Consider the following 27,056-nt stretch of genomic DNA (forward strand, 5'->3'; position numbering starts at 1 on the left):
TGCCATCCAGCAGGACCTGGACAGGCTGGAGAGTTGGGCGGGGAATAACCTAATGAAATTTAACAAGGGAAAGTGTAGAGTCCTGTATCTGGGCAGGAACAACCCCAGGTTCCAGTATAGGTTGGGAAATTACATATTAGAGAGCAGTGTAGGGGAAAGGGACCTGGGGGTCCTGGTGGACAACAGGATGACCATGAGCCAGCACTGTGCCCTTGTGGCCAGGAAGGCCAATGGCATCCTGGGGTGTATTAGAAGGGGGGTGGTTAGTAGATCGAGAGAGGTCCTCCTTCCCCTCTACTCTGCCCTGGTGAGACCACATCTGGAATATTGTGTCCAGTTCTGGGCCCCTCAGTTCAAGAAGGACAGGGAACTGCTGGAGAGGGTCCAGTGTAGGGCAGCAAAGATGATTAAGGGAGTGGAGCATCTCCCTTATGAAGAAAGGCTGAGGGAGCTGGGTCTCTTTAGTTTGGAGAAGAGGAGACTAAGGGGGTCCTCATTAATGTTTATAAATATATATAAAGGGTGAGTGCCATGAGGATGGAGCCAGGCTCTTCTCAGTGACAACCAATGGTAGGACAAGGGGTAATGGGATCAAGCTGGAACACAAGAGGTTCCACTTAAATTTGAGAAAAAACTTCTTCTCAGTGAGGGTGACAGAGCACTGGAACAGGCTGCCCGGGGAGGTTGTGGAGTCTCCTTCTCTGGAGACATTCAAAACCCGCCTGGACATGTTCCTGTGCGACTTCACCTAGGCGTTCCTGCTCCAGCAGGGGGATTGTACCAGATGATCTTTTGAGGTCCCTTCCAATCCCAAACATACTGTGATACTGTGTTGTCACTAAATCCCAGAGAACTTTGCCATGGTTAGCCAAGTTGCTATAGTGACTCCAAAGAAATTTTAAAAAATAATATTAAAAACTGAAACCAAACCAAACAACAAAACACAACCCCAAAACGGTAATATCCTTATTTTGATCTTAAGTACAAATTCTAATTTTAGGTATTAGTGCTTCCTGTCTTAATTTTGATAGACGTTGTTACCATGAGGTATAGCATGATGGCTTGTTAAAGCTCCTAAAGCATGTGTATTTTCCTCTTTACCTTTTGAGCAATGCAATGTGAGTAATAGTGAGTTGCTGCTATTACAGGGAGTCCCAACTTCACTGTTTTGCACTGATTTTAGTAAGGAAGCAGAAAATTGTGCATTAGAAGCCACCACTCTTTTTAAACTAGTTTTTCACCACCCCACCCAAACTTATTAAAAGTGCTTTGGGAAAGACTGTGAGAGACTAACGTTCAGTTTTGTACTGCCATCCAGGCTAACAGGCAGGAGCAGAACTTTTCTAGTCAGAAATGTTCAGTCGATGGTATGCTTCCACGATCACAATCCCAAAGATAGGTGGTGTTCTGTCATTTAATTAGTATAAATGGTCGTGTGTCTGAAACCTCTTTTGGGTCCTTTGCTGTGCTAATTAACTGTCTGCCTTTTCGTGTTGCACAGTAAGCCCAAGTGCTCCAAGAGCAAGCATGTTAGCCACAGATTGGAGCAGTGTTGATTGGCTAATGAGTTGTCATTAAGCTGAAATGTGTAGGGAAGGAATAGAAATTAAAGAAGCTTTTTAAGGCTGTAGGGAAGACTGAGATAAATGTCGTATTAATCAGTTCCAGACTGACTGACTGCTTTGCCTTGTGGAAATAAGTATAGGCAATAGTCATCTAATCCAAAAATGCAGGTTTTTTTCATGCACAAAAAAAAGTATGCCTGTAACAGCCCGAGCTACCCTGCTGCGTACTCCCTGGAATGGCTGCAAATGGAGAAGAGCAGGATCTTTGGGAGCTGAGCCAGGACCTGCCACAAGGCAGCGTGCCCGTGCTCAGGGAGCTACTGCGATTCACTTGCTTTGGCTCTGTGCTTTGTGTCCAACAGTCCCCCTATGTGGTGTTCTTCACCTCATGTCATTGCACTAGTTTTTACAGACTAACTACTCTTACTGTAGAAACTGACATTGGCTACTGCTACCAGAGTGTATTTTAGAAGTGTTATTTTACTTCTCATTTTCCCAACAGTTTTGTATAATATTCTTTTGATATGGACAGTTTCTCTCCAGATGTTAAGCCTTGTCTAGAATTAGTATTTCATTTTATCATAAAAAGCTCGTCTAGTACAACCCCCCTGCAATGATCAGGGACATCTCCAGCTAGATCAGGTTGCTCAGAGCCCCGTCTAGCCTGGCCTTGAATGTCTCCAGGGATGGGGCATCTGCCACCTCTCTGTCTGAATCTCCCCTCTTTCAGTTTAGAACCATTATCCCTTGGTAAAAATCCATTGCCCCTGCTAAAATGTCTGTTCTCATCTTTCTTTGAGGCCCTCTTTAAGTACTGTAAGGCCACAAGGTCTCCCCAGAGCCTTCTCTTCTCCAGGCTGAATAACCCCAGATCTCTCAGCCTGTCCCCCCACCCGAGCTGTTCCACCCTTCTGATCATTTTTGTGGCCTCCTGTGGCCCCCTCCAACAGGTCCATGTTTTTCCTGTGCTGAGGGCCCCAGAGCTGGACACAGGACTCCAGGTGGGGTCTCACCAGAGCAGAGCGGAAGGGCAGCATCACCTCCCTCCACCTGCTGGCCATGCTCCTTTTGATGCAGCCCAGAGTATGATTTGCCTTCTGGGCTGTGAGTTCACATCACTGCACCATACCACATCTTTTATCCAGCAGTACCATCAAGTCTTTATCTGCAGGGCTGCTCTCAATCCCTTTGTCCATATTTACCCTATGACAATTGCATATAATAATTTTAACTGTACGTGTGAGGTGATGTTGGAGAAAATGACCAACCTGCATACTGCTTGCATGCTGCTGGAATAGCATAAGCATTGTGGCCATTTTGTGAGACTTGGTACAGTGACTTGAGAAGTTAAGGAGGAATGTGTAACAAGCTGCAGTGGGTGTTGGGTTGCAGTGCAGGAGCTATGTCAAGACTAAGCTTGTATGCATTACTGTAAGCATGCAGTTGGGTGGTAGAGTGCTCCACAGACTCTCAAGTGGCACAGGAATAGTAAGGTAGATCACACTGTCTCACTGGTTCTGCCAAGTGAAGAACTATCAAATAAATAAACATTCCCCCACCCCAAAACCTAGGTGCAGTGGTTCTTGAAGCAGCAAATTCATGAATCCTCCAAACCTATATAGTTTTTTAGGGAAGTCTTAACAAGTGCTTGAAAGAAAACTCCTCTAGGAATTACTAAATGGCCCATAAAGTCCTCTGAGTTAGAATAAGAAGAGGACAAGCTTTTGGAGGTAGATTCAAGGCCTGATGGAGAGGTTTACTGCTAAAACAGAAACCAAGCTTAAGACATATGGCTGTTCATACCATGAGCTTCTAGATAAATTGAAGAGGGTTGGAGAAGGAGCTCTTGCTTTGGTCCAAAGTGGGCTCATGCAGCTGAATTATTCAGTGACATAATGTGACAGGGGATTCAACATTTTCCCTCACTTTTTTTCATACAGGTAGCATAATTCGGTGCATGAGAAGGCTGGAAGAGTTGCTTCGGCAGATGTGCCAGGCTGCAAAAGCCATTGGAAACACAGAGCTGGAAAATAAGTTTGCAGAGGGTATGTATGTCACTCCACAGTGTAAGGAGTAATTCTAAAAGTGTATGAAGGAAGCAGGGAGGGGGGGAAGCTGTGGTAGAATGGCACTCAGGGGGTAAATGATTTGAGAATGCAAGGTGCATCATTGCTGCCTTTCCAGATAACTTCTGTGTTAAAGTATGACTTAAAGAGGTAGTGTTTGGATACATGCTGACACTTCAACCTGTGTACAATTACTCCCATTTAAGACTTGTAATACTTTCTCTACTGCAAAGTACTACCTGCCTCTGTCCTTAAAATAGTGATTGTGTCACTTATGACTGCTGGATATTAATAAATTGTTTTCCTTTTTCATAGGGATTACAAAAATCAAGAGAGATATTGTGTTTGCTGCAAGCCTTTACCTGTAACAGAAAGTATCTTCCAAAACCAGTACTAGATTCACATCATGGAACAAGTCCATCAACATCACATGCTACTTCCATCTCAAGTCATTATTTCTTTTAATGGTGTGTATTTAAACCATAGTTCTTGCAACAAGGCATGTACAAACAGCAGTGTATGTAATAACTGTTACCATGTTTTCAATAAAAATTTACAATTTTAATAGCTTTTTCCTTTTAAGCAAGAGCTTGAACCAACAGAAATTTAAAGTTTAGATGTACAATAACTGTGGTACGTGTTACTATATACAGGTAAAATGAGCATCCAAGAGCAGCAGCAGCAGTCCTTTAAAGGCATTTACTTATATTACATAGTTAGATGAAATCATTTTCCTTTCAGAGACAGACAAGTGAGGTGCATCATTCCTCACGGTTGATGATTGCTGCCAAAATGATTTCCATTTGTTGGAGTCTCATGGAGAGTTGTGTGGGAATCTTCTTTTGGTTGAAATGTACATCCTCTCACTTTGAAGAAGTCAGACACATACACAACCTAAATGAACAAATTATAGTGTTAAGCTCCTGCATTTTTAAGTCTTTAAAACAATGGGTAAATGCTTTTGCAGAAGGTAAATTCCACAGTCAGAACTCAAAAGTTTAAACAGATTCAAACATGCTAGAAAGTCTCCTATAAAATTCTGGCATCTGTTATCTCAATAGCTTTTTCTCCAGCTATCTCCCCATCCCCTATTGACCACTTAGCCACTGATGGTTTAAGCGAAATTCAAGGCTGTGTGCCAAGTGCTCTAACTGCCTCATCAAGCACCGCTGCATTACAATAGCCATAGTCTGACCAACTCTTAAATGAAGGTGCAAGATATACTTGCTGAGGGCCCAGATCACATGTATGGTTAAAACTATTCAGCAATTTATTCAGAACAGGACAAAAGAGTTTGTGCTTTAGCTGAGGAAGAGGGTTCAGTAGTAACTTACTCTTGAGTGTCATTCTTACTTGCATGTCATTAAAAGCTGGTTAAATCAAGCCTGGATTTCCTCTCTTAGGCAAGGTTCAGAGCTGCTCTGTCCCCAGTATGTCTCAGCCACAGGTCCAGCGGCTGTGACACCAACTCTCCCTTCACTGTCCTTTCCTGCAATCCTGTGAACACATCACCCCAGTCCCTTCACACCACTGACTATGAGCCTTGATCCAATCAATCCTGCAGCTTGTTCTCTCCCCAGTGCCAACTTCACCAAGTCACACCAGCAGGTGTGCTGGGTACAGCGCTGCATGAAGTGCCATGTATGTGATCCCTTCCCCTCCTACATCACCCCTTCCCCCCACTGCAAACCTGAGAACTGCACAACAGTTCAGGGCAGCAGCAGAAACCCACCCCCACACTGAGGGCTGGCTGGTGACACAGCACACTGCTTCAGCTGTGTGACAGGCGAGTTACAGCTTCTGCTTAACGCTGAACTCCCTCAATTTACCTCTCCATTTGCAGTTGCTACCCCAGCATGCTTTCACCTCAGCTTTCTGCTTCTGGAGCTGAACTCTTCAGGTCTTTCAGGCAGGGGTTCCGTTTGGGGGGGTTGTATTTTTAAGATTTCCTTACTATTCAATTCTGTTCACCTATTACCAAGCAGCTCTAAGATAATCACCCAACACCCTTCACTAAGCTTGTTTTCCTAATAAAAGTGCTGTCCCAGATGTTCCTGATGTTTCTCTTTCCTTGTAAAATCTTTTCTGAGAAAAGGCGTTCAAAAGTGAGGTGTAGGATTTTTTAGTCAACATGCAGCCACTGAACAGCTGATGCAATATCTAAGGTTTCTCAGAGCTGCTCCAAAATGTGTTTTGATGACTGATAGCAACAAGTAAAGTTTTGCCTTGAAATGAACCATACCCTTCTGACTTTCAGCTGAGAAAGCTTCTATCTTGGAGGTGGTTCTGACAGGTCAACCCCAGTTCTTGGACACTGACTTCTTCAGTATGACCTCAACTCGCTCATGTCTTCAAAACAGAAGTCTCTCTGATGCGTCCTTTCCCATGGATGTATCAACTCTGGTTACAGCCAGCACAACACAATTCAACCAGCCCTGCAGCTCAAAGTTCAGCTGTTTCTCTGTTCCTTAGGAAAACTTTTCACTCATCACTACAGCTAAGCTTCACGTGCTGGCTATTGTAAAACACCCTTTTATCACTCAAAATGCATGTAAGACATGATGGTGGGTTTTAGTTTCCCATCAGACTGAACAAACAGGCTGCATAAGGTAGCAGAGGCAGACACTTTCATGCTGTTCTTATCCATAAAGGCCTTTATTCTTTCTCCCCTGCTTACCTCATACCCAGTTGTCCTCTGCTACTGTACTTGAGATTTAGAATTTGGCTAGAAGCAAAAGGTATGGTTGTATAGAGGCCCCACACAGTTTTGCAGCTGATTGTTTCCATCTTGGTTACTTGAAAAGCTCTTGGGCAGTTCATGTTGGCTAACAACTAAAAGAGCCACTTACATCATTGTTGGCCCAGAGTCTGCTGCAGAGTCTGCCTCACTGAAGTACTATTGCTACACCCCGTTCAATGAATTGTTTCCCATCTCCACCAATTTTAAGAACATTAGGAAGACAGAACCCAGCCTGCAATTCTAAGGTTCTGTCTATAAAAAACAGCATTTAAAACACACACACACACACCCCTCCCTCAGGAATTACTTACAATGAGCACAGCTACCACTGCTCCCTGAATGAGTCCTGTTAAAACATCACTCCAGTGATGCTTGTAATCAGAAACACGTGAGAGACCCACATAGATAGATGCAGCAATAAGACCAAATTGCAGAGTAGGACGTACAAGTCTTGCCCAATCTCCTTTCATTCTGGCCTGAAGGTAAAGCTAAAAGGAAAAGAAAAAAGAAAATGCAGTTAGTACAAAAGTAGTTATCACATAAAATTGTGTTTGGTCTCTTTAAAGAGTTGGAAATTGTGTTCAGGGACACAATGATGTACTTGAATGTTTTAAGTGCTATACTCCCAACAAGCATGCTCAGGCAGAGTTTAACAGTCAGTGTTCAGTCTTCATGTTTTATGTGAAACTACATAGCACCATCATATAGATGTTTTCTGTATTTGTACTAGAGTGACAAATGATAATTTTCAGGACCAAGGTATTGGTAATGCCAGAGCCACTTAAGGTTTAGAAAGAATCCAGTGGAAATCAAACCAGCATTTTACTCCTGCATTAACTACAGGTAAGTCTTATACAAAGAAATAGCTGGCACCCACCCAAATTTGGAGTCCTGCAAATACAGGAAGCCCCATCTTGCTCCAAGCATGAAGACCATTAACACCTTTACTGAAGTTTACATATACCATACATAGCACTGACAAGTTTTTAACTTTATTCTCAGTTCCAGTAATATTTTGTACTATCAACTTTTAGCATACTATTGCAGCTGTAGTTAAGCATCAGAACTAACTTGATATGATGACTGATAACATCTAGGATCACATTCCTCAGTGGTCACTGGTGTATTTCACTGCATTCCATCTGTTACTAGGCCTTTTTTGCTTCATATTAACCATGTTACCCCTCCTCAGGTAAAGCAAGTGAGTACATGCAGTTCCCATTCTTTTTCTCTCCCCTCAGCTCTATTTATGATGTTGTATATGTCTATGCTTTGAAAGTGTTGTCTCGAATTCACAGTATTTAAATCTATTACTTTCTTGTCTAGTCTAAGACCTTGCTTTTGTCTCCTCCTCTGGTCTAAGACAGAAACCTCTTCAACTCTAAGAGGAGCTTCTGCAAATCCACCCTGTAAACATAATTTACTTCATTCTGGAACTTGATGCTGTCATCAAAAAGGGCACCATAGTTACTGTATTAACAGAAACAACGACACCATTGAAGATGATGATTAACATTTCAACTATATACTTTTGGTACCATCTACGAACTTCAGGTTGACTACAAAACCTTAGCTATGAAATTGTAGAAGCTAATTCAAACCCAGGCTTCATGCACTAAGACAAGACACTAACTTCTGGTAAATCCCACAGTTGCCAACTTCAAAAGCCATGGCTACCTTTGAGAACCATTACATTTACAATATAAATACAGGCACAGAGCTTGCACTGTAGATGCAAAGGTGCCACTTTCCAAAGTTAAACATTCGGGGAACATTTCATTGGTTTGTCCGAGTAGCTTAAATCATAATTTTGGCATGCTGACTTTTTCAGCTATAAATGGAATGTCCAAGACCAACCATATCCATAACCACTTTGCTTTAATAGCAAGATCAGGGTGAAATCAGACTTGGAAGAAGCTACAGCTAAGCCTGAACTGGAAAATAATTTATTCCCTTCAAGAGGTGGGTACTGCATATTCCTGGGGACCTTACTTTCACCACTAGGGAAATATTGTTTAGCCACTTCAAAAATTAGCTGTCACACAGTTCTTTTAACAAAAGGTGGTTTAATGGTCTCATATTAATACTATTTCTGGATTTACCAACAGTAGACCAAATGCTACCCCAGTGACAAATGAAGCAGGAGGGGTCCAAGGAGCACATGCTGGCAGCCTAAAGAGCTGGCTGATGATTCAATACTGGCTGTTCTTTGTCCTTTCCCTATTCCCACTACATTCTGTTTAAGACAGCTAAAAATACCTTGCTGTAATAAAAGCTTTTATCCATGTTAAGCATTTCTGGTAGCTGGCAAAGATGTGCAGTCCTATCAGAAAGAAAAGGGGTTATGCAACTGCAGATAGGTGGGAAACCAAAATACGCCTCTGAACAAAGGAAGAAAATGAGGCAAGCCACACAAAAAGCACACTTGGAAAGATGCCAGCCCACAGCACCAAATGACAAATAATATAGTATTTGAATTGCCATTATGCAGCATCTGTTTACATTTTCCTTCTGCTTGACAAAGCATCAAACAAGAAATTTGGATTTAAAATCTATGTGAAAACATAAATTTCCATACTAAGACAGTCACAGAGAAGATGTGGAGCTGCTGTATCACCTGCAGAACACATGCAGTTGGCTACAGGCTTTGTCAATTCTAGGTGCTTCTTCAGACCACCAACTCCAGTAACTGCACAGGAAATCCCCAAAGCCCTTCTTGTACCTTCTACCAGCAGAGAGATTTATATTGTTCTAAAACTAGGTGTGAGAAGGGTGAGAAATCATACCACAGATTAGTGGCAGTGTAACTGATCATGGCTGTGTTTAATTTCAGAAAGAGCAGCTGTTCTTCTGACTATGACTGCTTTTTTGAGTTAGCTTTCAGTTCAGTTGAGAGTAATTGTTTATCAGCCAGCTGCTGGAATAGCAAATTCCTTGTTATTTTTAAGCAGGTAACTTCAAACCGACTCTCCTTTTTTTAACAGGCCAGGCAACCATGCTCCCCTGCAAAGGCTCTTCCTACTGCCATGACTCACTCTTAGCAACCTGTTTGGGCTGAAACAGGACAGCAGCCAAAGAAAGGAAGGAGCTTTTTCCTTATAATTCCATTAAATATAAACCAAGGTTGATACTAGAAGTATGCCCAAGAGTCCTTTATACAGTATTAGTCCTTACATAGCATTATATGCACAATACAGAGATGATCTGGTGTTGTGCTGTACTAACACTTACTCTTTTGACCCTGTTGACAAATGCAGGGCAATGACTCCAGGCTGTTTACAGAACCCCTCCTGATAGGCACGACATGCCTCAGGTTCTTTTGTTCCTCCTCAAAGTCCTTCACAGCACAGGCATAAAGAAGGGAAACAGAAGCAAATCCCTGTCTGTCTGCCCACCCATCTCTTTGCTAGCAAGGAATAAACTTTACAACTAAAACTTGTAATCTACAGAAGCAGCAGGAACTTTAGGAAATGCCACCTGGGTGATACCACTGTAATGCCCCTTACCAGCATTACTTGTTGCTGAGAATTTGATTTGTGAGCCTATGGGCATGGCAGGAGCATTCAGAGCTGTTCTGGCAGACGTGCTCCTACCACTGACAACTGTTTGTCCACAATGACATCCCTGCTGTCCCGCTTCTGAGCGTCTGTCTGACCCTTCAGCTACAATCTACTTCATCTACCATCCCACTGTTTCTCTTGTTTGTTTTGTTTGTTCTTTTTAACGTGCAGAAATAGATTTAATAGAAGCTTTCTTGTAATGGGAATTAATAATCTCCAGCTTTTTTCCCCTACTAGCCAACGCTTACTCTATAATGAAACTATGTTCTCTACTCCACACACTATGTTCTCTACTCCACAGTCATCCTGAACACAAGTTTCTTCTTAATCTATGGTCTAGTACTTCATTTCTAAAAATATACACAGGAATGAAGAGAAACTCACAGGCACTTTGTGGCTTCTTGCAAGAAGCCACAGACATGAATGGAAGGGTCGCTGCAACTAGAGAATTATTTGCTACTCTTAACATTTCTAGCATAGCTTACAAGTGTTTGCTCTTCCAGTGAAGCAATATTACTATAAGTATACACATACCTGCCCACCTAATTTTACAGTACACTGACTTATTTCCTAGATGGACTTCTGGAGGTGTAACCATGTGGCTTCACAATAAACTTATCTTGCATCCCACCTTAAGGGCACTACGTTCTTTCAAATCTACCACAACCTACCTACTTCCTTGAATTGAGGTCACATTTCAGACAGTTAATCCTAATCCCTAGAATTCCTCAGTCATTTTTCATTCAATATCTCCTCAGCTTTTTTCCAAAATCCTGTTATACAAAACTCTGTACTGCAAAATGTTTTCTGCCTTTTAAGTTATGGGGAATTCTCCTGCACATTCAGTCCCCCTTGCAGAATGGAAGTCAAAAGGAAGAAAGTTTGGGGGTTTTCCCCCCACATCAGGAACAGCTGTATTTGTAAAAATTTTTACCAATTGATTTGTTCTGTCACTTTAAAAAAAAAAATTTCTTCAACAGGCATTTATGTTCCTGATATCAAAAGGTCCCAGTAATCACATTTCCTATAGGTGTCCTTGTCCTGTCCTAAGGAACAGAAGCACACTTTTGCTTTGGAAATGTACCTGTTTTCCCTCTTAGTTTTATATACTCAATCCTAATGTACTCACAGCATAATGAATAATTATTAAAAATTAATATGAAAACAGAGATAGAATATGGTTTTCCTAGGACAAAAACTCCCCCATGACATGAGCAAATCAGAGAACACGTGTGAGGTTGTCTGAGTTCAAGCAGTAAGAATCTGGAAGAGAAACAAGGTGCAGAAGGTCAGTTTTCTTAGGAAATAAGCCCTCTTTTGAGAGACCGTAGTAGTCAATACAATTTTTGGAAGAGAGCAAGTAAATAGCATTTATGCAGCTCACCATTTACCATTAGTCACGTCTAAGTTCAGTTTCATGATATCTGCCTGAGCATTAAGATAAAACCCTACAGCATTATTATTTTGCTCTTTTAACAGGCGCAAGATCCTGCTGTAGTTATAATTAGTAACTGGGTTAATTGCTGGCTACAGTTAGAAAAGCTCATACTTTGAAACAAGTCTGCTGACCAAAAAAAAGTCTCAAGAGCCACAAGCAGTGCTGTGGAAATGCACCATAAGGGCTCTCTCAAAACTAAGAAGATCTGAAAAAGTAATGTGTAAACCACCTCAAGTGTGTGTACATGTGTATATTTGGCTTTGGAATTTCTGGGGTGGAGGGAAGCGATAAGAAGGTACTGTGTTTTGGTGATTTTTGTTAGTGAGGGGCAGGGCTGGACAGAAGGAGGGAAAGCACAGGAGGCACCAGTGTTGGAAAGTCTTCAGAAAAACCAGCCTCAGAGTGATTAATATGATAAAAATTGGGCCAAAATTCTCTGAGGTTAGGAATACAGGCTGTGAATCCAGGCACATTTGTAGGACAGGGAAATTTCATTTGTGTGGATAACCCAAGGACACCCTTACAGGACACATTCCCCCCACCGGCTTCCAAGAGTGTGAAGTTCTCCATTAGGAAGCCAAGTAGATACACAGCGCACCAGAGGAACTCATCCACCCTCCAGCTCCACCAGCAAAGCAGCAGCATTGCCCTTCTGTGATGAGAGGGACTCTGACAAAGACAGTGCCACACACCTCTACAAGGGACGGTTTGCACCCGATTATCTTGGATGCAAGCAGGCATTCAAACAAGATGCTCCAGAGAATAAAAGAGCCAAGACATTCACCCTGGATTCTTGGGTAACGCTATGAAGTGACAGAAAACTAGGATGAGCTACCATCTCCCTGTTCCAGCCCTGCTCAAGAGCCCAGAGGTACAGACTAGGACATCCCTGCCCGGTTCATACAGGCAGTACAGGAGAAAGAAAGCTCCCTTCAGAGATCTTCTAAGCTCTGTGCTTCTCTGAGGGTTTACAATGCAGCTTTTCCTTTTCTGCGTATTACAGGAAACTTTAGAGATTCCTTTGTAGAAGAGCTAGTTTGTATAACAGCCATTATTCAAACAGCTTTGTATAAGAGCAATTAATCATATTTCAGCTAGCACAAACCCTGGAATTCAGGGAAACACAAGAAATCTGGGCAACAGTTTAAAAATTGCAGTTCTAAGCACAGAAAAATGGCCAAGAGCCACAATATGTGCTGAGAAATAACCAATCATTTGCAAACTTGTGTCTGTGCAAGTATTACAGCTTGTTTTATACCTGTTGGCACTTCATCTATGAATAAACACAGAGCTCTTGGCATCAACAAACAAGACACTGCCTGGAAACCAGAAATCAATGTGCAATTTTCTTCATGTGAAGCTTGATGTTAATATAGATAATGTCTATCCCATGTAATTTTAAACACAACAGGCTCACATCCAAACTATTAACAGTACTACAGAGATGTAGCAGAATTCATGAGTCACTCATGAGCTGGGGTTCTTTAAAAAAGGTAACAGAGTTTGAAGTTTATTTTACCTTTTTAATGCGCTCTCATTTTCTTTAAAAATACATATTTAAGATCCCTGGCATACTGTGTCCAGTTCTGGGCCCCTCAGTTCCAGAAGGACAGGGAACTGCTGGAGAGAGTCCAGCACAGAGCAACGAAGATGATTAAGGGAGTGGAGCATCTCCCGTATGAGGAAAGGCTGAGGGAGCTGGGTCTCTTTAGCTTGGAGAAGAAGAGACTGAGGGGGGACCTCATTAGTGTTTACAGATATATAAAGGGTGAGTGTCACGAGGATGGAGCCAGGCTCTTCTCGGTGACAATCAATGGTAGGACAAGGGGTAATGGGTACAAACCAGAACACAAGAGGTTCCAATTAAAATTGAGAAGAAACTTCTCAGTGAGGGTGACAGAGCACTGGAACAGGCTGCCCAGGGGGGTTGTGGAGTCTCCTTCTCTGGAGACATTCAAAACCCACCTGGACACATTCCTGTGTAACCTCACCTAGGCGTTCCTGCTCCAGCAGGGGGATTGGACTAGATGATCTTTTGAGGTCCCTTCCAAGCCCTAACATTCTGTGATTCTGTGATCCCTGGTATATCTGCAATACTATCTGTTGTTTAGTTTTTGCTTGTTTGGTTGTTTCTTTGTTGTTGTTGATTTTAACTGGGCAGAAAAAGGAAAAAAGCAACACTTCAGAATTAATTCTTCCCCTTCCAGGGAATGAAAAGGACACAGGTCTGCAGTTACTTCAAGGTGAAGGGTATCTGGGTTGCTGTTTGAAGGGATGCTCTATAACCCTTTACTCTAACCATGTATTCCTGATGACTCCCCTGCACCAGCTCCAATGTGTGAACGGCCCTACAGTGAGCTTGTATAGAGAACTGTGCCACTGGAAAGCTGAATTCAAGGAAAAATAAGTGACTGGACAAGGGAGGAAAGGCAAAACGTGTACTAGTCTGGCCTCTAAGATATCTGCATCCTGCTGTCAAAAAGCAACTGACATGCAAAATCTGTGTCCTATGCAATGGGATAAAAAAATAGTTGAGAGTAATAGTCCAACTCTCAACTCAGTATAAAAAGTACAATCAATCTAGTCTGTATGCACGCTTCCCGCTGGGCAAGTAATGTTTCTTGGGTTTTTAATCCTCCAGCCTCAACTTGGCTGTACATTGCAGAAATAATTGTTTACTGACATAATTTTACCATAAAGTAGGATAAACAACATTTAATTCCATTGCAAATGATAACACTTGGCTCTTTTCTGATGAGAAAAAAACTAATGTGTTCCTTCTACTTGGAGTAAGTATTTTTCTGTTGTGTCTACCAAGCTGTAAAAGCTTTCAGAAGAATGTAAGCACTGCAAGATGTTTCTTTCAGCTCAGTTCTTCAGCAGTCAATTCACAACAATCCCATCACTACTGACAGCTGTAACTCCCAATCCAACTATGGCGAAGTTGTTTTGCTCTGTTTGCTTATTACTAAAAAGTCTAAATACCATTACAGTACTGGAAGCACGCACAAGTAGAAGCACAAGCATCTCCATACTTGAGCCACAGAGTATAGCCAGCTACCTTTATTTTTTTGTCTCTGTTTCAAGCAAGTTGCTTGGTACAACCTGTGGCTACAGCCAAACAAAACATTTTCAGAAACAAATGTTATTTCATTAGTTTTTGAAGACTAGGTAGTTGAAGCAACTTTCATGTGGGCAGGAACACATTAGGGACTGTTCTGCAGCTCTAGTCAGTAGTGTTTGGGAAAGTAAAGAAATACTGCCATGCAAACGGACATACCTAAAATACTGTGTTAAAGACTCCCAGGATCATATTTGGTTACTGTTTCACTCAACGTCTAATTCCAAAATAAACAATTAAAGTAAGAGATTTAAAGGGCGAAGCTTGATTGGCACATTAGGAGCATGAGTATAGAAAGCAGGCTAAACCCTGCTTTTCACTTGTGTGCAGCCTATGATCTCACTGCAAAAGGTGGCCGTCAGCCCAGGTCACTGAAATACCAGCCACCCTCCCGTTCCTGTCTGTCATCCCCTGTGTCCTTGGACATACACAATGTTCTTTCCCAACCAGCCATGGGAGAGCTCGAGAGCCACTCAGGTTACATTCTGCACACACTCATCCCCTTTCACCCCAAGCCACACAAACACACGGCCCCCCAGAATAGCAGGGCAGCCTGGCTGGGTTCCTGCAGCCCTGTTCCCATCCTGGGAACAGCCAAGACCGACTCCATCACAGCAACCTGATCCTCAGGGCCACACTCATTTCTGCCAACTGCAGGAGTTGCAGTAGGGTCATTCTCACTACTGAAGATAGCACGCATTTAGCATTTTAATCTACAATAGCTTTCAGATGGAGACTACTTGGGTTCCAGCATCTGTCATTAGGTCACTGGGTTCCCACACTGTGTCTGCTCATACTCCCTCCAGTTTGCAGATGAAGCTGTTGTTGGCAAAAGCATCCCAGAGATAACAGCTCCGTCTGGAACCAAAGTGACCCACCTAGCTCCGACAAACAAATCTCAAAATCCATTCTTCACCACAACTTCCTTGTCTGACAGTCCACAGATATATTTCTGTAGTTTCACTCTTTCCACATACTGGTGAGTTTAAAACTACCCAGGCCCTAAACTGGGCCAGCTAGACACAATATTTTTAAAATACATCGCAACTTCACATCCAGTTAAAAATGCAGTAGCAATCTCTATGTAAGAACAGTAAGTGATATACACTACTGGTGATTTAAATAGGTAGATTATGTAAACTATTTAACATTCCCTGAAGTTATTAAAAACCCACACATTTCTATCATATGATCATTCTTTTAGAAGTTGTTAGATAAGGTTTTTTATGAAAAAGACTTAGTGCATTTTTCTCCTTATTCTGCAGATGAGTAAGCCTACTTTCTTAATGGCAGTTGTCACACTGAATTGCAGTAGGCACTGCCTTTGCTTCTGTTTTAATGCCAGATAGTCACATAGAGCAAGCTACATGAGACCAGTTCAGTAAGAGATTTTGTATAGGAGCACACAGACAATTCAAACGTAGCAACAAAATGTAGATTCATTATAGTTTGCCATAAAAGGCTTTAAGCAGGAACTAGCTTAATGAAGCTGATACCAATTACAGAAGTATATAAGCTGATACGGTATCAAAGACTTTTGTTCAGGTAACCTTTAAAAGCTTGACTGCCACATGTATGGAAGGTGAACATGCTCGTGCAAGGAACCTGAGTCAGACCGTTTTGGATAACTAAATGCTGGGGAGCAAAGATTATTTGTGTACACCCAGAAAGACATGAGCCCCAACTACATGCCAAGTATTTCCTTCCTGAAGTTAAAAGCTCTGCTCTCCAATGCTGTCCTGTCCCACAAGCCAAAGGGAAACAAAGCAGAAATGCTCCATACATTCCCAGATATGTGCTTGCTTAGACTATTCATTTGAACAGTTAATGTCACAGGATTTTCTTCTATTTTTCTTTGGCTCTTTTAAAATTCAAGTCATGTATTTTCTAGTTGGAATTTTCAACTTTTTGGCTTCTATCCTTCGTCTGAAGTAAATCACACATTTTCTTCTATATGTCCCTGAAGCAAGAAAATGAGACCATCTAGATAAAAATCTCTGCTTCCAGGGTAATGAAGCCCCACAATATGAAGACATTAAAGTCACAATATCCCTAAGAGATGAACTTTTAAAAACCACCCACCCAGCAGCACTTAGAGCTTAGTTTTTGTCAAAAACTTCCTTCACATTAAGTACAAAGTCTGAGCTGTCAGGTGTTTCTATGTTCTACCCTCACTACGAGGTGAGACACACAGCACAGATTACGCTCAAAACTGAAGTTTTTCTCCTGGTACTGGTGAAACCACGGAGTCAGAACTCAAATATCAGCTCTCACTGAGACCTGTGGAATCTCTCATGTCAAAGGTTTAAAGCATCTGAAACATTTGAAAATGTTGATGAAACGCCTCACGTTCATTTTTAATCAGTCATGTGCAAGTGCATGGAACATAAAGTAAAGCTACAATTTAACTTGTTTGTAACTCAGCAATTCTGCTTTAAGCAGCCAAAGCTGCCAAAGTATTTCACTGGTTTGCCCAGTATTTTGCAAGGTGGCTTTATTTAAGCCACACACTTCAAGCATCTCTCATTTCACAGCTGCAGTGTTCGCACTGTCTGCAGCAGAGATCATTTCCCCTCTGAGTCTCCCAAAACCACCCCTGTTTTTTGAAACTCCTAACCTGAGACAGTGCACGTGTTCCCAAGTAACGTTTAAGGGCGTGCTTTCTGCAGCATGCACGCGGAGTTCTCCGGTCTCTCCAGAAACCAGCACACTGGTGTCTGGTTATGATTAACGCTGCCTCTGAGTTATGCCACATGTCAACAATTCTGTCCTGCTCATGACTCATCCTGCGGCTGGAGCAAGTGTGCGAAGAGCAGATAAAGCCAGCACCGCAGCTCAGTCAACCAACAGGTTATCAGGCGCTGCAGGTCTGGTTCAGAGCCAGTGCTGGCACTCTGGCCTGACCCGTGGGCAAGGCAGAAGGTTAGGAAGCTGTTTTCCTCACTCTCCTGCAGTAGCTGTCAGCTTGAAGACAGTTGTACTTTTTCATTTAAATAAAAAAACCACACTCGATCAGAAAGTTGGTATGCAGTGATGCTGTGTTAATCAGCAAGGTAAAGACATCCTGCATTACAGTCGATAACCTCTTTCAGATGTCCCTGTGAAGGCCTCTGAACAGCTTCTGAATGAATAATATTATAGGAGAGAAGAAAGTAGAAGTGTAATCTCCACAAAGCCTCTTATTTGTACTGGGTGATTGCTCAGCCAGAGATAAGACAAGGAACTGGGGTGCAGAATGCTTTCTCCTAAAGCCAGGGTTCTGGCTACACATTGACAAGATTACTGCATAACAAAACTATCTCCAATAAAACACTTACTGTTTAACTCTTACCATGACATTTTTTAAAGATATGAATATCCTTCTAGCTTAAGGGAGCTAAGTGAATAAAGCCACATCATCTCACAGTTCATAGAATCATCCTGGTCGGAAGAGACCCTCAGGATCATTGAGTCCAACCATAACCCAACTCTAGCACTAAATCATGTCACTGAGAACCTCATCTATATGTCTTTTAAATATCTACAGGGATGGTGACTCCACCACTTTCCTGGGCAGCCCATTCCACTGTGCCTCTGGCTTCCTCAAACTTCCCTCCCCACTCCTGAAAGACACGAAAAAAAATCAACAAGGATTTTAAAAATTCAAGTTGATGTGCTGTTCCGTGCTTATAAGCCAATTCAGGTTTGATCAGGGTTTACATTTAGGTTTTGGGGGTTTTTAAATAGACTGCACGTTTCATTAAGTCAGACATATCTTACATTGTCATATGTCTTGCAATACTTTCAATGCAACTGAATTTAAGTAGCTCCATATTTTCCAAATCTACTTTCACCAAGTTCATTTTAGACAAGACACACAAGCCAACTACTACATTATGACAAGGCATACTGAACATCCTTCTACATCTTCCATTATCAGCAGTGTTCCCTTACAACTCCTCCTGAGAAATCTTCAGTCATCTCATACAAGCGTCCTTCAAATCAGTGTCCCTTGCACAAAGCTGCCAAGTAAATATTTCAGTTTTGTACTAGGTAACTAACAGACTTTTGGTTGCCATTAGATGGAAAGAACATACTTACTGCTAGGAAGAGCATGCAGTACATGGAGAATGAAGAATGGCCAGAGTAAAACGATAGTCTGTAAGAGAAAAAAGCAGACAGCTCATTATTTTTCTTTTGCAACACTCAGTATACAGTGATATTGGTTATATTGCACAAGTGAACTGGTAAAATGCAAACACCCCCATGCCTTTTTTTTTTTTAAACAAGCCATCTAGGTAGGCAAAACAGCTGTCACTCATCATGTCCAACAGCTTTTGACAAACAGCACTTCCCTACTCAGCAGCTCTCCCAGCGTTAAGTCGACTTCCACATCAGGTAGTAACTTCCAACCCTTTGACCAAGGTCTGCACAGCAACCAAATATCCTCAACATCAGAAGCCAAGTGTTTCTTGCAGCGGTATATTTTTTCATCTTCTTGATAAATACCAGACTACCGTAAGCATTATCAATTTTTTAAATGACTTATCAGATAGTCAGAGTATGTGTATGAGAACAAATGACACATTAATCACCCCAAACCACTTAGTTGTATTTTGTCACCATCAAAAGGCAGTAGTTAACAACTGCTAAGTAGATGTTTATACCACATATACATTTATTAAGTGTACTGATTCACACAGACCACAATCATCTGTCACTGAAGGGCAGAGGCAAAAGCAGGTAGACAGTCCATTAGTCAGCCAAACACAAAAGATGACACCTCATGTAATATTTGTAGAAATAGCTTCATACTTGGCTACCTCATTTAAAGCACATCAGCATTGCCTTTAACTTGCAAAGGCTTCTGGCAGGTCCAGACTAAAGGTCAGCTCAGAGCACCTTAGGCAAGGTCCGGCCCTGCACTGGCAGAGTCTGTGAGGAGCCCATTATCAAAGGTGTAAAATAAGTCCCACCTACCTCTCCATAAAAAAGAGAGCATAATAAAGTAATTTCTAATTCAGTCGTAAGTGGAAAGATGAAATAAACTGTATTTAAACTATTCTTTTCTCTCTTGTGCACAGAGCTCTATAATAGCACTGCTTCACAGACTATCAGCTAGGCTTCTGTGCCATTTAGCTATGTAACACTGCACTCCTCGCTTAAGAGTTTGGCATATACAAAGACAACTTAAGAAAAACTTTCATAGCTCTCCAGACTGCCCTCCACCATACCCAGCTGGGCCATAGTTTCGTGCCTAAGCCTGGCAGAGAGCCCGAGGCCCGGGAAATTCCAGTCAAGGGAAACATATCTGCTCTCTGGAGAGTAATGATGGCAGCTCTGATGTGCAGTAAGATTGGGTTAAACATTCACCACTCAAATACCACAAAGGAGGCAATAAAGCAATCTCCTGCACAAGTGAAACTGCAAAACTTCCGGCACCAATTTGCATGTGTAACTTCAAGAAACTGCATCAGACCTCAGAAAAAAACCCAACAAATTTCCTCCATAGGTTTTCAAGCTCTCAGTTTGTATTTCATTCAAAGCACTGCCAACAGCTTTCAGTTTCAGAGATACTAAATAAGCCATCTTGAAAAGAATAATATAATATGACTTGTATGTGAGAATATATATTTTCACACCCCTGCCAGTATTTTTCAATTCAGTTCTTATATAGAAAAACTGTATTGACAATGTGTTACCTTCAGATATTTAAAATTCAAAGCCATTAAGATTACATTTCGGCTAGACATCCCTTCTCCACTTCAGTACTCTAGTAACTCTTTCCCAGTTATATCCCCTGTGCAAGAGTCCCCTCTGAAAGCCAATACAATAAGCATTTAGAAGAGTTCTGTGTCTTTCAGACAAACATGTCATCTGAGCCACAAAAGCAAAGTATGCTGTTCCACAGAGCAGAAGATACAGAATAAGGAGTTCCTGGCTCCTATGCCAATATTTTATCCACTGAATTTGGAGCTATTCCTGTTGTTCATAAAATGATGTTTGCCACAATTCCTAAAGGCAATCTATTGCCAACTGAAAGAATTCAGAAGGCTAATAGTGAGATAAGGAATAAATCAGTTTCTAAGTTTCTTTTGGGATTCCTGTACCATTTTATAAGTGTTGTTGACTACCAGCATTCTTGGGTTTAGGAATATATTATCCCAATGTTACATTAAGAATGCCTTATTCCAAGTTGAGGATTACAAAATTTGAATGCATTCTCATCAGGCATAGATACGTATGCCATACATGATTGAAAATGTTGTGCTTAGCATATGAAGTACACAGAAATACAACTGGGACAAAGTATTGATCCAACTTGTACATTGCGCAATTCCCGTGATATTTTTTAGGCAATACTGCTGTTTCTAGTCTTCTTAGAAGGACATATCACAAAAAAAAACCAAACAAAAATCCAACAAACAAACAACACCACAAAAAAAAAAAAAAAAAAAAACACCACACCAAACCAAACAAAAAAACCAAAACCACAACAACAACAACAACAAAAAAAAACACATAAAACCAAACAAAAAACAGAACACCCAAATCCTTTCAAGCACTAAGTTTGACAATGGAAAAGTTTCCCAACAATTCTTAAGCACACAATGTCTTCCCAATGTAAGGAAAATGTCCTGCCTCTCAAACCAGCCAACCTGTGTAGTTCAGGCTTCTTTGTGATCATACTGCAAGTGCTGGCTTGCCATTAGATTTTAGTTTAAAAAATTCAATCAGTATTTACTAGTCCTAAGAATGCAGAAGGATTACAAGAAAATGCATTTGTAAATAAAATGGCACATGCACACCTCAAAACCCCTACTTTTTGCTAATGAAGGAAAGGCTAAATTATCCTACTAGTAATTTGCACATCAGATTTCAGGACAACTTTTTCAAGTTAATATTAGAACAGTACCCAGTGAAACTGTGGTGTCATGAAATGGAGTTGTTTAGTACAATGTCTTGTTTTGATTCCTTCCAAAGCAGCAGAGTCAGACATCAAAAGAACAGCTTCGCATAAATCCATGCTGTTTACTTCGTTAATACCTACCTCATAGATCACTTCTGATGTGAGGAATTGGGCTTCATTTTTAACAGGAGAAAGCATAAGCATTAATTATTTCCACTGGGGCAATATAGTCCTACCAAGTTAGAAGAATGCCTTTGAACAGTAACATGAAACCAGTTTCAGGTCTCAGCTGAAGTCTAACATGCTCTTGGTTTCAATGTATACAGTAAAGCTGGACATCTTAAAAAAAGTCTTAGAACAAGGTAATTTAAGGGCTGTTTCACTGTCAGTTTTTCCATACATTTCATATGGTTTATGAAAAGTCAAAAAAAACCCGCTATGCTTCCTTAAAAAGGTTGCCATAAGACCAATTACAATTAGTCACTAGAGTCTGTTATTTTATGTCTGTATTTTTTAAAGACTACCTGGAAAAATAATCAAAGTACAAACAATTCCTACAAGAAATAATTGAACTGAACCACTCATTACTTTAGCCAGGATTTCTAATTGCAGATAAAGTCTAAGATAAAGTCAGATAAATCTCAAATAAAACACTGACAACCATTTCACTGTGTTACATTTCTCTCTATTCACAAAGACAATTTAACATAGGGAGCAGTGCCTGCCTGACAGGAGTACAAAATTGGAACATAACACAGCAAATAAAATCATCATTTATCTTACACTGTCACTTGCAATAAAGAGCTTGTTTTAAGCAGTAAGTTCTGCTTGGCAATATTTTATAAAGTGCATTATTTCATAAGTGAATTACTGAACATTGGAGCTCAGTAAACAAGCTTGATGTCATGTTGCCATATAATGTGTTTGTAAGGACACCAAAGTGCAGGAGTATGACAGGGAAATCAACAGCCTTAGTGAGACACAAGACTATGAAATAGCTAAAAACATATGGCACAGTGTAACATTAAATGGTGAGAAATTAAAGTGTTTGAAACAACACTAGAAACAGATAAATCAGAAAAAAGCATATTAGAAAAAGATAAATCAGAGAAAAAGCATATCTGTTGGTGCCACAATAAATGTGGCAGAGGCTGAATGATAAGCATATCTTGGGAACTACTGAAATATGGAATGATCCCTTAGAGAAAAACAGGAGGCCCAGCAAAACATATGCACACTGCCACATCAAAGCAAATAAAACCACGCAGTGGATTAGCCCACAAATCCTTTCTATCCTCAAGTTCTCTGGATTCTCCAGGTCTCACTCAAAGTTTCCACTGACATTCATGTTACCTGTTCCATTGATCTGCAGGGGAACCACTGCCAGACAGAGTTGCCCCGCAGCACGTGTCCAGTAAGCCAGAGAACTAGACGTGCTTCTCAGGGAAATAGTCCCGGAATTTCAGAGCCACAGGGCCGTGGTTTAAAAAAGTGCTAGTCCTATGCTTAAGCTGAAAGACCATATTCTTTAAGTCAATGTTCTCTGCATTCAGCCATCAACATGTTTTCACAGCAGCTGCTCTTCTGTCAAGTGCTAGACTTGCACAAGAACAACTTCAAAAATCATTGGGGGTTGAAAGGTTTGAGGACTCTGAAATTGGGCACTTCTGTGATTATTGCAAAGAAATGTTTAACTAAGCGCACAAGGAGGTCATCTATTTAACAGTATCAGCAACTACTCAAACTCTTTTTTAAAAAGACAGTATTATCAGTTTCTCTACTTTCTTCCTTCTCTGCCAGTACTTATACACATGCCTCAGTACAAAGCCTTACTCTTACAGAGAGAAAAAAGCTGCCAGCCTTCCCAATTCGGTGATCCTCATCTAGGCAACTTTACCGACAAAAGTGTTCCAACATGAGACTTCCTAATTAATAAGTGTCTTGCACAATTCCCTGATCATATCTGGGCTGAGGGGTAGGATCCACTCAGCTCTACTTCAAGTAGTGGCAGATAGTAAGAAAACTTAGTAAATGCTGACACTTCATACGTGTGAGACTATGCCAAGGTTTTTTTCAGGCATTTAAATTTTCCTTTTACAGGCTATCCTACCATATACTTACCTTATAAAAATTTATGAAAATGAAAGTTCCCTGTTTATCCTACTAACCAAACACATGCCTAGCAGGTTCTAGGAAAAAATAGGCAGCCTTGTTCTCTTCCCAACATCCTTATGAAACAATCCCTGCAGACAGTGCAAGTAATGGGTATAAAGTAACCTCTTCCTGAGCTCAGAATCAACATGAAGTGGTTTAACTCAGTTATGAGTACTACAAGGATTGTCTTCACTGCTATGTTGACCAGATTTTGAAGCTTTTTGTAAAAAGAAGTTTTCTTTGCTCTCCAAAAACTGAAGTATCTCACAATACATACTAGTATGCAGATAGTATAAATTTTATTTAAGAATAAACGTAACACACTGTTGCAACAAACTAATTGGGCAGTGACTAGTTAGCTAGCTATTCTGCATCTGTCAGCAGCCATTTGTACCAGCAGCTGCGAGAATAAATTTCACTGTAGGATAACCAATAAGGAAAAATCTCCTCCTCCAGTTATTTTTTCTGTTTTGAATGAGCATCAGTGAACTTGCATCTTGAACTTCCAAATAGCCAAAAAGTTTCATCTAGGGAGAAAGAAGTTACCAACTCCTGGCACCCAAACCACACAAACATGTATGTTCTGAACTCTCAGTATTACAAAGTCCAACCAACTGGCACTCTGCAATGGCATTCCACATGCACATTGCACAACCACAACAAAGCAAGTTACCTTTTGTCAGTTTTGACTTTATCACTCAATTTAACTTGGACAAAAGGAAAATTCAGTTTTCCACAACACCTCTGGTTAGCCTTCTCCAATAGAAAAAAAAAAGTCAGGACTTTGTTTACTTCTCCTTCCTAGTAATCCCCTCTCAGGAAAGGGTAAAAGTGAAAATAGCAGCAAGGGGGATTTAAACCAGCATTTCTAAAGACTAACCAGTCTGCTCTCACATGCATCAGATTACAGGCTTCTGTTCCATTAACCATGTCTGCACACATTATCCACATAATACTGTTCGGACTCACAGGAGCATTATTATCACTTTATGTAAAGGGAATGAGAACAAAAAAGATAATCCCTGTTAAATCAGGGATTTGATTGTTATTCCCTTTTTAAGGAACTGCTCTGGGCATGAAGTGCTTAGCAAGTGAGCAGAACCCTTACCCCAACAGATTTTTGTCGTCTTCGAAAGACAAAAAGGTACGGGGGCAGCAGGAGAACTGTCGGCATTAAGGAGACTTCAGTTTCTATAGTATTGCATTCGAGCAGTGCACAGTTAAACACGTGTCCAAAGTTTCATATAACAGAATTTTTGCTTCTATTAACTTGGATATAAGCTCTGCAAATCAGTGAAATTCTGCCAGCAATAAGAAGCTATTAGGTTGGTGCAAAAGAAATTGCACGTTTTGCATTGTTGAAATTTGCTGCTTGATATATATTGTAATAAGTTTTTAAATGCAGTTATGTTATACATAATTTTAGTACTTTTTTGCCGTTTTACTACTTGTTACTCATTGTTTATTTTCTATTCATTTTAGACTACGGAAATGACCTTAGACATAAAGCAAATTAAAGTGCTTTTCTTACTGGAGTTCAAAATAGATTGTAAAGCAGTGGAGACAACTTGCAACATTAACAATGCATTTGGCCCAGCTACTGGTAATGAACGTACAGTGCAGCGGTGGTTCAAGAAGCTTCACAAAGGAGATGAGAACCTTGAAGATGAGGAGAATAGTGGCGGGTATTGGAAGTTGGCAAAGACTAATTGAGAGCAATCAAAGCTGATCCTCTTACAGCTGCACGAGAAGCTGCTGAGGAGCTCAGTGTCAACCTTCTACGTTGTTCAGCATTCCAAGCAAATCAGAAAGGTGAAAAAGCTCACTAAGTGGGTGCCTCATGAGCTGACTGAAAATAAAAAAAAAACCTTGTTTCCAAGTGTTCTCTTTTCTTCTACAGAACAACAACAAACCATTTCTCAATCAGATTGTGATATGCAATGATTTTATACAACTGCCGACAAACAGCTCAGTGGTTGGACCGAGAAGAACCTCCAAAGCACTTCTCAAAGCCAGACTCGCACCAAAAAAAGTCACGGTCACTGTTTGGTGGTCTGCTGCCAGTCTGATCCACTACAGCTTTCTGGATTCCAGCAAAACCATTACATCTGACAAGGATGTTCAGCAAATCGAGGAGATGCACTGAAAACTGCAATGCTGGCACTGGTAACAGAAAGAGCCCAATTCTTCTCCGTTACAATGCCCGACCACACGTCACACAACCAACACTTCAAAAGTTGAACGAATTGGGTTACGAAGTTCCACCTCATCTGCCATATTCACCTGACCTCTTGGTCAGCCAACTGCCACTTCTTCAAGCATCTCGACAACTTTTAGCAGGGAAAATACCTCTCCACAACCAGCAGGATGCAGAAAATGCTTTCCAAGAGTTCATCGAATCCCAAAGCATGGATTTTTATGCTACAGGAATGGACAAACTTCTCATTGGCAAAAATGTGCTGACTGTAATGGTTCCTATTTTGATTAATCAAGATGTATTTAAGCCTAGTTACAATGATTTAAAATCAACAGTCCAGAACTGCAATTACTTTTGCACCACCTAATATCTACCTACTTGATTAGCTATAGCTAGCTTCCAAATAATTTCCATTGTACTGAACACAAGTTACCAATTTTTATTTCCAATGAACTTAGGCATGAAAATCTATTGAAATAGCAGATAGACTACAAGCACAGCTTTTGAAAACCGTTAAAGAGTGAAGAGTTTTTGTTTCCAGTTATGAAAACAAGTATTATCCACCACCATCACCACCGAGGAGGGCCAGTTCACATTTGAGCAAAGGAGATGCAAGACTGGATATGTGATCCAGATTGCAGAACTGCATCACAATTGGTTACAGCATGTTCACCTTTCAGATTTGATTCTCCCTACTGCCAGCTGACTTCTTTAGCAAAGGCAGCTCTTTTTGCTTCTAGATCAAGAACAGCCCCATTTCACTATGAATGTAGCCCAGAATCTTCTAAAGTTTAAATATTTAAAAGCCTCTTATTCACTACCGTATTTCAGCTTTTTCCTTCCATGTAAAATTAAGTGTAGGTGTCCTGACTAAGCTTCAATTCCAGAAGTGGTGAATAATTTAATTGGGACTGGAAGTGTTCCCAATCTGTCATGTTACATGTTGAATAACAGTAATGACAGAACAGTGAGAAACAGCATTTACGGAAAAAGTTGCACCATCTGAATAATAGTACACACATGTGACCTTCCATTCATCCCTTCTGAAGTGCTTTGATATCCAAGCTCCTTGAGAAATCATTTTTTGCATATATCTTTTCAGAAATAAAAACTACTAAATTAGCGTCTGATCATGGTTAGAAGGTCAACGACAGAAATAATCAGAATGCTCTACAGAACATACAAGTATGCCTCAAGCAAACATGTAGCTGATTAATCTGTGGCAGCTTTAGAGAAATTTCTGATTCATTATGCTGTTAGAACCTGCCAGATTAGATTCCATTTAGTTATGTTTTAAGTGCAGTCTGATTTTTGACAAAGTTTGAA

The 27,056-nt window shown here is 40.8% G+C and overlaps 2 protein-coding genes across 4 annotated transcripts in view; one reads left to right on the top strand and one right to left on the bottom strand.

The window, feature by feature from the left end:
* The window catches only part of MTREX (Mtr4 exosome RNA helicase), a 47,502-nt gene extending 43,306 nt beyond the window's left edge, over positions 1 to 4,196 (top strand). For both annotated transcript variants that reach the window (XM_065045222.1, XM_065045221.1), the window contains exons 26-27: positions 3,506 to 3,610; positions 3,947 to 4,196. In XM_065045222.1, coding sequence (XP_064901294.1) covers positions 3,506 to 3,610; positions 3,947 to 3,999 — 158 coding nt within the window. In that variant the 3' untranslated portion in view covers positions 4,000 to 4,196. The remainder of the gene's footprint in view (positions 1 to 3,505; positions 3,611 to 3,946) is intronic.
* Positions 4,076 to 27,056, bottom strand: part of PLPP1 (phospholipid phosphatase 1) — a 67,711-nt gene continuing 44,730 nt past the window's right edge. For both annotated transcript variants that reach the window (XM_065045231.1, XM_065045229.1), the window contains exons 4-6: positions 18,571 to 18,628; positions 6,683 to 6,859; positions 4,076 to 4,525 (exon numbers count right to left, since the gene is read on the bottom strand). In XM_065045231.1, coding sequence (XP_064901303.1) covers positions 4,400 to 4,525; positions 6,683 to 6,859; positions 18,571 to 18,628 — 361 coding nt within the window. In that variant the 3' untranslated portion in view covers positions 4,076 to 4,399. The remainder of the gene's footprint in view (positions 4,526 to 6,682; positions 6,860 to 18,570; positions 18,629 to 27,056) is intronic.

This window comes from Columba livia, chromosome Z, assembly GCF_036013475.1.
Source record: "Columba livia isolate bColLiv1 breed racing homer chromosome Z, bColLiv1.pat.W.v2, whole genome shotgun sequence".
NCBI classification, from domain to species: Eukaryota; Metazoa; Chordata; class Aves; order Columbiformes; family Columbidae; genus Columba; species Columba livia.